The sequence below is a fragment of the Rattus norvegicus genome, chromosome 2, assembly GCF_021556685.1.
Source record: "Rattus norvegicus strain SHRSP/BbbUtx chromosome 2, alternate assembly SHRSP_T2T, whole genome shotgun sequence".
Taxonomy (NCBI): domain Eukaryota; kingdom Metazoa; phylum Chordata; class Mammalia; order Rodentia; family Muridae; genus Rattus; species Rattus norvegicus.
In genome coordinates, this window is record NC_141535.1 from 187204352 (window position 1) to 187215000 (window position 10649).

The following is a 10649-nucleotide window of genomic DNA, read 5'->3' on the forward strand; positions in this document are numbered from 1 at the left end:
TCATTGGACACTTAGGAGGAAGGTTAGACATTGTGTGCATCTCCTTGGGAAGACATTTTAGTGAAGTGCGTGAGGTATATAAAGGTATGGATGATCATGGGCACGCATGAAGGACAGAGCGGGGCACTGGGTAGCTTCCTGTGTTGCTCTCTACCTTACTAGCTTGAGACAGGGTTTCTCATTGATTCTACAGTCAACGTTTTGAGCAAGACTGGCCGATCAATGAGCACTCTGGACCTACTTGTCACCACACCCTGATGGTGTTGGCAGCACGCACAGCTGTGGGTGCCATTCTATGTGGGTGGTGAGAATCTGAGCAAATTCTCAAACTTGCAGAACAAGCACCCACTGAGCCACTGAGCCAGCCCACGAGTGCCCTTTTACCTCTAAACGGAATCATTTGGGTCTTCTCTTGCTTTTGGTTAGTTTAGCTTTGGTTGTCACTCATTTATCGTCTCAAACAGCTCTTTGATCAATTCAATGCATTTATTTCCTGTTTCATTCACTTCTGCCATAATCTTTGCCACAGCCTGAGGTGGATCACTAAGTTATCTGAAATCTCTCTTTGATCATCTTATAGCTATAAACTTCTCTCTTGGGACTGACTTGGATGTATCTTGTAGACTGTGTTTCATTTGATCTTAGGAGTTTTTAAAATTCTGATTTCCTCAAGAACCCACTGTTCATTCAAAAGTATATTGTTCAGTCTCCAATTATTTGTGCATTTCCCAAGTTCGGTACTGATGACGACGTTGGATCTAGTTTTTTGAGTCAACCTGTATCTTTTGTGAGCCTTTGCATTCAAGGTTACTATGGAAAGAGGTTTGCATAGCTGACAATCACGCTGCTTGTTAGAGTTGGCTGACTTATTGGGGGTTCTTCTTCCAGTATTGGGGGTTTCTCATTTGCTGTGTTGAATGTTTCTTTCCCATCTATTCTCTGTCATTCTTCTCATGTAATGTATGTACCCTTTTTGTGTTCTCATGGGTGAAATTGCCTTTTTCTTCTGTGCATAGTACTCCCTTAGCAATTATACAACTTACCTAATTAATATTGTATATGTGTGGTGTTTTTCCTGAATGTAAGTCTGTATGCACCTCACATGTGCCTGGTGCCAGAGACCAGAAAAGACATTGGATCCCCTGGAACTGGAGTTACAGATAAATGTGAGCCAATATGTAGGTTCTGGGAATTAAATTCTAGTCTTCTGAAGAGCAGTGTTCTTAACCTCTAAACCATCACTTAAGCCCTGTATGCTTATTTTTAAAATATTTCAATTTTTATTTCTCCACCAATTTAAAAAGATAACTTCATTGAGTTGCTTATTTACTTTTAGTGTATATAATATGCCAGTTCACGCTTTCCTGGCTTTGGGGGTTGTTGATAAGACACCTGATGTTACTCTGATGTTTCCTTATGAGGAACATTGTCCTCTGATAGCCTCTGTAGGGTTTATCTGCTTATTTTTGACATTTTGAATGCAACATGTCATGCAGGGTCTTATCTGGCCATGTCTATTTGTGGGTCTGGATTCATCCTGCTTGGATGTCTTTAGGTTTGAGAAATCCTCAGATATAATTCCACTGAACAGGCACACCAGGAACACATGCTGTAGCCAATCTGCCAATGCCTTCATCCTGGACTTGTGACTGGCTGTTTAAACCATCTAACCTGTGACATCTGATCACAGCGTCTCCCAGGAGCTAATACACTGGGGTAAAAAAAAAAAAATTAAAAAGTAAACATGAGAAAAGATAAACTGACATTATTTTGTGACAGAAAAGTATCTTATCACAGAAGCTAAGACAAGAGTGGTTCCATGGGTTAAGAAATAATCACAGGAATGAACTCTACTGGGAGGTCATGGTGAAACTCAAAAAATAAACAATGGATTTCATGACTCAGAAGTTACTGGTATCCTTTCTACTGATTCTCTGTTGGAGAAGCAAGAGTAAAACCTGTGTGCATGAGGAGTGTGCGAGTGCATACATGTGGGTGCTGGTGAATGTATTCAAGCATGTGTACACAAGAGTATGTGGGGTGTGCATATGGGAGTGTGTGTCTACGTAGTACACATGTATGTATGTCTTTGTGTGTGCGTTTATGTGTATGAAATGAAAACTGAATATAGGAACACTTAAATTGAGGTATTACTGGAAAGGAAATGAGAAATTAACTTTTTTAATTTTGCAATTAAAAAGTTTTAATGGGAAAGACAACTTATATGTATAGACCTTTAAAGACAGAGGGATGGCAGCTTACTTTCCTTAGCTTTAGCCAGCCTTTTCTTCCTGGAATGAGATTTCAGCCAAGCTGTACCTGTAACTAGCACGGTTTCCCACTGTGACTTCCATTGGGTTGGCTAGCCAGCTATGTTTAGCGTGACTATGAATCTGTACTTGAATGCCACTGATATGTTAGTGAAACATAGGGAGAAGTTTTAAGTGGCTATTGCTAGTCAGGGGATCACAAAAAATGGCAAGCTTCTCTGTTTTCAGGTTTTATGCTTATGTATACACTCCATTTCCAATTTATCAGTGATGGCAGAGGCTTAATGCTTCTCTCATACTGGAGGCTAGCAATTTACATACCATTTCAAGTGACATTTGTGTGCCCCAAATTGTTTCATATGATGTGGAAAAGGAGTAAGGAAAGATCTTTCTCAAAGTCTTTGGTTCCTAAGGAACTAATTAATACACCAATATGCCCATTAGATACCTGTAAGGCATATGAGGAACCAGTCTGTCTCTGTTTTGTAATCAGGAGACATTTTGATATGCTAGCTCAGTTAGGTTTCTCTTTACTGTAAAATGTAAGTTTCTGATTCCTGGAATCTGAGCTACTTTGACCTGGCAGTTTATCTGTAAACCCACCTCCTGGGGGATCTGTGCAGAAGGTGCTTGCTTACAAAACCCCCGACCCTGCAGATCTGCCCTATGAAGGAGGTTTGGGAAACTGGCCCAGGGCTGATTTGATTGGGACATAATTTGGGTTGGTGGTCTTCCTCCTCAAATCCGTGGGATTAACATGGTACTTATTTTTACTGCAGCATGTGTTAGCGGACGTTAAGCGGGCCTGGTGTGCTTTTATGACCGTGAACACAGGGCTCGCTGATCAATTCAGCCGCATATATCCTGTCTGTAATGATTATTCCACTTACAGCTTGGAGTTCTGCAGCCTCGGTCCCGACAGAGAACAGTGTCTTCTTGTGTTCTGCTTACTTCCTACAGTAATCTCCAGTTCCCTCCACTCTGCTGAAAATGATACGACTTCATTCTTCCCTATGGCTGAGTAGTGCCGTACTCCTGTAATAGGCTGCACTTTCTTCACCCATGCACTACGGGCATCTCGTGTGAGTCCACTCTCAGCTCGAAGACAGCTGTCGAAAGCCAAGGCTCACACAGGTGTGGCGAACCACTGCTTACATGGCCTGGCCTCCAAGACTGCTCTTCCAGTGGTTCTCTGTTCCAGGGATGCTCACAGGTCACGCTGTGCCAGCCAGGAGCGGCATACTGAAACTACACTGGCTTTGCAAGTGGAGGAAAGGATACTCAGGGTTTCCTAAAGTCACACTTGGCAGGTCTCCAGGCCAACCACCTGTCTTCAGGATCCCAATACTGAGTCAAGAAGGGCAGGGAGTCCTGCTGGTGCGGAAGGCTGGCGAGTCTGTCGCCAGCCTCTGCTCTGGTGTTCACTTTGAAGGCATGAGTTGGCTGAAGTAGCTTCTCCCCACCCTGTCTTCACTCAGCTCTCCCTTCCGTGCACCAGTCTGGTGGAGGGTAAGAAAACTAGACTCAGTGAGGAAAAAAAGCAACGTAACCATTAACAATAGGAAATTTATTATTATAAAGCTCAGGCAATCTGAAGCCAAAGGGCTTTCCCATATAAGCTGTGCATTCCTGTATTACAGGAACACTCCCAGGCGAACAGAATTAGAATTCGGAAAAGACTAGCTCAGAAATTCCACAGCAGAGGACATGACCAAAGACAGCCTTGTTTTCTGAAAACTAATGGCTGCTCTGGGGACATGAATCAAACTAACTGGTTGCTGAAAACTGGACCTGATGCTGGGCTGGTTGCTAAGGAACCAGTGGTGCTGAGGTGGGGGATGCAGGCTGTGAATGGCAGGCAGCAGCCTTACTTCTGGGAAAGTAGTATCTGCAGAGATGGTTAAGGAAGGCACATCTCATCACTGTAACTCAACCTTCCTCAAACTACTAGTGCTCAGGTAATCATTGTAAAACACTTAATGCCTTCTCTTCAGGTCAGAAACTCTTCTACTATTGTGGGAACTCGTGATGGTCACTGTTATGTGGGGTACTAAAATTACTGACATTGCACAAGCACATAAAATGTGACTTCTTTATTAAGGCTTTATAGGGACATAAATCCTTTAGGGACCACATGGAGTGCACAATAAGGATCTAGGTAAGAAGATAAGACTTTCTATATAGAGAACCTAGAGGTTAATTCTGTTGTTTCTAGCCATTTTGGACACAGCTTACAATTTAAAAATGCTGGCCTATAGAGCCAGGTCTTGAGAAAAAAATATTATTGTGGTGAATATAGATGGGAACTTAATCCTCGCAGTGGATTTCGCACTACTCTTAAGAGTACTTCAGAAAGGGGTGGTGGTGTCACCCAGTGGGGGTGTGCTTTCCTAGCATGTGTAAACACTGTAATTAAAACGAAAAACAAAGAAGAGTACATCAAAGGGCTCTAAAACAAGAGTTGACTTATTTAAGTTAATATCGGTGAATAGAATTAGGTGCTTAGAATTAGGCCTCTACTATAGACCTGAAGGGTCTCAGGAGAAGTGACAAGAAAAGATGTTATCAACTGTACAGCTAACTTTCCCCTGATTGATTGATTGATTGATTGATTGATTGATTTAGGCAGACTTTATCTGTGTGCCACTGGCTGTCCTGAACTAGCTCTGTAGATCATCAGTCTGTCTCCAGACTCAGAGTTGCCTATCTCTGTCCCTGAGTGCTGGAATTCAAGGCAAATGCTACCATACCCAGCTTCCACATACTTTATATATGTGTGGTGCATGTGAGGAGGTCAGATGAAACTTACAGAAGTCAGTTCTCTCCTTCCCTCTACCATGCAGACTCTGGGGACTGAGCTTAGGCCGTCCAGCTTTGAGGCAAGCATCTTTATCTGCTGAGCCTTGTCCTAATCTAGTTCTGCGCCCCCAGAAATGCTTGTGGGTATTTATTCTCTTGGGTGTATACTCTGGATCGTACAAGCTAGAAAGTGTCTCTTAGTTACGTCTCATTGAAGAGGGACAGAGTGAAGGACATGACGGTAGACAGCCTTGGATCAAACAGCATGATCAGGAGATGCAGTATGATTCTCCTCATTGTTTGAAGTATGTATAATCAGACCACAAAAGGATACATGAAAGTTGGGATGCCTCGGGTAGCCAAGTGTTTCCGAATAAGTCTTTCAGTACCATACCAGTTAAAACCCTTTGTAGCATGTCCAATTCGTGGAAGATGAACACTTGCTATTGAAAAGATTATGACAAAATAAAATATATACAGGAGAAAATAATTATTGATGGTTTCATACAAAGTATACAGTTACAATGTTAAAAGTATCCTGTGTAGGAAATGGAATGTAGAGAGGATATCCGATGCCTGTATGGACGTGGCGCCTGTCAATAATACATCTGGTGGCCAATGGCGTAGGCGGGAAATAGGGGGTAGGACATCTGAGAGGAGAGAGAGCCAGGCGGAGAGATCCACTGGGAAGATGGGAGGAGACGGAGCACAGGTAAACAGCCGTGTGACAGTATGTAGGTTCAAATAAATGGGACATTTGAAGTTCGATTTAACAGAGCCTTCTGGGAGCATGGGACTGGAAGAGCCAGACCTAACATCTACACGGAAGAGGGGGAAAGTACGCTTTTCTCTTGAACGCAAGAACGCACAGGTTCTAGATGTAAGTAGATGGGATGGGCATGGATTCTGACTGATGGGTAAATCATAAATTAACTAGCACAAATTCTCCCACAAGTCAAGAATCTCACAAACACTGAGACACGCTAGGCTTGGACAGACAGGCGAGAAAGCTAAGGACTGCTTCGTAACCATGACAACAGTGCCCATCGGCTGGACATAGCCCACAAAGGAAGGGCTATGCAAACATAAATGATGTAGGTGAGACCTCTGGTTTGATTCTATCAGGCACATCAAGGAGAGTCTTGGCATTTCTTGCCTCCCTTCAAAAGTCACAGCACATGTCTGGACAGAAATCCTCCTCATCCTGAGCACAGAGGGAAGGCTTACCTTTCTTCTTCTTTGCTGCTAAAAGTATCTTCTTCAGGCCCTCTTCTAGGGCTGCCATCTTAATGCCAGACAGGACATTGGTACGATCGCGGTGCTGAGCCACCACCAAGGCCAACTGAAAGAGTAAGCACTCGAAAGCTGACGCGGCACACGTGAGGGGCCACCCACAAGACACAAACCGTTACGGAGGACCAAGGCTCAGCCCTACCCCTTCTGGATGCTGCCTGGACAGCAGCATACTCCAACATACGACTTAGCTGGCCCATCTTACATCATGGCAACTTATGTAGGCTTTTCTTTCTTCTTTCAAGATAAGGTCAAGCCAGAGTCCAAAACACGGACTTTCCTAACTGTTCTCGGGAGAAGAGAAACTTGATATTGTGTCGGAGTTCGGAGTTCTGTATTTCAGCCCTCTAACTGTTGCCCATCGACTCCACAGCCCCAGGACAAGAGTCATCCCATTCCCATCCTAACAAGCCCTGTGATGGCAGTGCCGACCCCCCCACCCCCAGAGATCCTCCCGGGAATTGCTGAGGCCAATGCAAACCATCCAGACATGCTGCCATGCTGCTGTACACTGCAGCCTTCCTTCTCCAGAGCTGGGTGAGATTAAGCCCAGGCTAGGCAAGCATGCAACCCCCGCCACAGCCACCAGCCTGATTCTGTTTCTTATGCACGGATACTGTTGTCCCTTTCCGCCCACTTCATACAGCGTTGTAGAAATTACTGAGAGAAGAAGAAGACACTTTGCTGTTAGCCACACAGGTCTTTGAGTGTGAGCATCTCTTGGTCTCACTAACTCTTTTTCTAAGTCAGCAGTGATCTGGCTCAAAATTCATGGATTTGGCCCTGAGAGACAGTCAGGTGGATGTGGTAAAAAATAAAACTCACTACAGATTCTCCAACTGAAAGCAAGGAGGAGATCCTTAAGATGCAAAGCAGAGGAGGTGTGGGCTGCTTCCTGTCTTCTGCCGGCTTGAAAGCATAATCCTTCGCACAAATTTTTGTATAAACAAAAATGATAAACCCTGAGAATTTTACATCACACTTTCTTATTCTGCTCAGGAAATGCTCTGGGGCATACTCTATGGGCCAGCACCTCGTGGAGTACTAATGTTAAAAGGAACAGAAAGGGCTGGCTGCGAAGCCTACGACCCGAGCCTGATCCCAAAGCCCCACATGGTGGATAGACAATAGACAGTTGCAAGTTGTCCTCTAAACCAACATGCATGTGCACATGCAAGTACACACACACACACACACACACACACACACACACACGAAATTAGGACATGTAGAAAGGCATCAATATGTGTATACACAGAGGGCAGACTGTGAGGACACGGTGAGAAGGTGGCTGTCATGTAATGCTATTAGAAAGGCCCCTAGGCCCCTGTCTGCAAGCACAGCAGACTATCACTAATAGTGTCTCTAGCATGGGATGGGTCTCAGGCTGGGGCAGCCATTGGTTAGCTGTTCCCTCAGTCTCTGCTCCGTCTTTATCCCAGCACATCTTGTATGCTTGCTGACAGGAACTTAGCATAGCTGTCTCCTGAGAGGCTTCATCCAGCAGCAGATGGAGGCAGATGCAGAGACCCACAGCCCAACATCAGGCAGAGTTCAGGAAGTCTTGTGGAAGAGTAGGGATAGAATTGAACAAGCCAGATGGGTCAAGGACACCACAATTAGACCTACAGAGTCAACTATGGGCCTATGGGAGTTCAGAGACTGGGCCACCAACTAGGGAGCATGCAGGGGCTAAACCTAGATTCCTACCATTTGTAGGAAATGTGCAGCTTGGTCCTCATGTGGGTCCCCCAACAGTTGGAACCGGGACTATCTCAGTCTCTGTTCTCTGTCACTGGATGCCCTTCCCCCACCTGGCCTGCATGGTTGGCCTCAGTGGAAGAGGATGTGCCCAGTCCTGCTAGGACTAGATGTCCCAGAGTAAGGTGGTACCAAGGAGGATTCCCCTTCTCTGGAGAGAAGAGGAGGGAGCAATGGAGGAAGGGACTTGTGAGAGTGGGAGGAGGGAGGTCTGTGATCCAGACGTAAAGTGAATGCAAACAGAACCGACTGTCCCCCTTGGTCATGCTGTCTCGAGCAACACTGCAATATGTTTCTAAGGCTGAAGCCACCCACTAGATGGCACAGATGTCACAGTCCCAAGCCACTGTGTTACTGCAGATGCTGGCAGTGGGCATGTCAAGAGTACCTGTTACAAGCCAAGCTTTAGTCCTGGCATGTGACAGGCTTTTACTTACCAGGTCTTGCCCCTTGTCTCGTGACTCTTTATCATCGATGGGAAATAAAAGGACATCGCCCAAACTCAGATCTGAGGTTTTGAGAGAGAGTAAAAAGAACATTAATTTCCTAAAGGGTTCATTTTCTAACGCCAATCACTTTTCTGTTACTTTTTTGCTTTCTGAAATAGTATCTTACTCTGTAGCTCAGGCTACCCTTGAGACTGCAGCAATCCTCCTGCCTTGCCTTGGCCTCCCTGGTTCCAGGACTATAGGCATGGGCCACCATGGCTTGCTCCAGTTAGCTTTGGTACTGCGCCTCCCTCTGAATTTTTTTCAGCCCTTTCCCTGACTTGTCATCCTCTTCGGCAGGTCCTCAGCTGTTTCCCTCCAAACTCTGGTCCTCACGTCACCAACCTGGTGCCCTGTGGCCATCACAGTGATTCAGAGAGGGAGAGGGATGAGGCTGGGTGAGTTCCTGTTTGTCTTAAATCACCCACACACTGCGCTCTACCGTTTCACCTGTACATGTCCCTCTCATGCAGATCAAATCAAGCCAATGCGCTAGACAAACGGGCCATTTTAGTTCTGGGCTTTACAGACCCAGTGTTAATTTTCTGTTTCAACAAAAATGACAAGTAACCCACAAACCCTAATCTTTTAAGTCATTCTCCAGATCAGATTTCCCAAATAAGCAGACTACCTGGGAATGGTCTCTATGACAGTGGCTAAGCGTCCCCTCCCCCTTGGATGGTGGCTCTACCCTGGGCTGCCTGGGGCTGTCACTGCCTAGATCCTGCAGTCATTGGGACCTGGGAATGCTAAGCCTGGGGAAGATACAGAAGAATGAGATAACACTGGAAACTCTACAGTCCTCCCCCTCCTTCCAGCAATGGGAACTCATCTTCTCAGACCCAAGGCAATGCTCTCAGCCTTCCCTAGCAGCTCCAGTCTTGCCCAACCTTAATCTCTCTTTGGAGAGATGCACGGTTCCTCTCTAGTTACGCTGACCACTGCTCTTTACATCTATATAGCACATTTCAGACTGCAAACTCCTCCAGGGTTCCAAGGAAATATGATCACTGAGAAGGGCAAAATCCAGTGACTTTTTTTTTTTTTCTTCTTTTTCTTTTTTTCGGAGCTGGGGACCGAACCCAGGGCCTTGCGTTTGCTAGGCAAGTGCTGTACCACTGAGCTAAATCCCCAACCCCAACCAGTGACTTTCTAATTCCACTCGTGACATACTATGGGTCTCTTTGCCTTCACCACCATCTCTTTAATTGTACATTTAATTGTATCTCTACTCTAGAAACCCGGAGTCAAAGTGAGCCAAAAGGGAGTTTTGCATTCAGATTCTCACATGACACTGGAACAGGAAGTAGCCCACTTGACTGCCTGTGTGTGTGTGGGGGGGGGTCATTAAAAATACAGCTGTGCGAAATTACTGTCACACTGCTTAGTAGACGTCTGTGAAACATGTGAACTCTGTACACTGTGACTGCTGCACATAAAAGAAGGTGATTTCCCTGGCTCTGGTACCAAAGGCTGAACTGTCCATCAAGTCCCCCAGTCCTTACACAACCTGACTTCTGTCGTCCGGGAGTGTGGTAGCCTGGCTTCCCCACAGCACCAAGCCCGAGCTGTCTTGAAGTTTAAAAGTGTGTCCGATTTCTCTCTACTAGGTGTGATGCTCTTCTCGGGAGATGGTCGGAGGGTGAGCAGGAGCTGGTCGTCAGTCAGAACAACTGCATCTACCAGCCTTATTACAGCCCCAAGGAAGGTGGCAACAGTGTCATCCACAAATTATGAGAAAAGAGGCACTGTGTCATGGTCTGTCTCAAAGTCACACACGAGGAGCAACAGATGGCAGGAGCCAGGCCCCAGCCGGTGCTTCTCGCCTGCACTACACCCCGGCCCACCCCATGTACTATTTTAAGTGTCCTCTCCTGTCTCCTTGAGTCTCTCCTCTCCTCTGCATCTTACCTTTCATTTTCCCAGCCAGCTCATATATTTTTCTTGGTTCAGCGGACCGTGCTTCCAGAGCTGTGAATAAGCCACCTCTGCCCCAGCGGCCAGAGTCATCTGATGGAGAGAGAAAATGTCCATCTAC

General features: G+C 45.7%; 1 protein-coding gene across 9 annotated transcripts in view; it reads right to left on the reverse strand.

Moving 5' to 3' along the window:
- Positions 1–467: 467 nt before the first annotated feature.
- Positions 468–10649, reverse strand: part of Chd1l (chromodomain helicase DNA binding protein 1-like) — a 58371-nt gene continuing 48189 nt past the window's right edge. For 2 of the 9 annotated variants that reach the window (XR_015663577.1, XM_087624414.1), the window contains 6 exons: positions 10523–10621; positions 8561–8631; positions 6297–6411; positions 5404–5512; positions 4062–4158; positions 2178–3769 (listed from right to left, as the gene is read on the reverse strand). Coding sequence is in view for 5 of the 9 variants with exons in the window: in XM_087624414.1 (XP_087480540.1) it covers positions 4080–4158; positions 5404–5512; positions 6297–6411; positions 8561–8631; positions 10523–10621 (473 nt within the window). In the remaining 4 variants the exon portion in view is untranslated. 9 annotated transcript variants of the gene reach the window in all.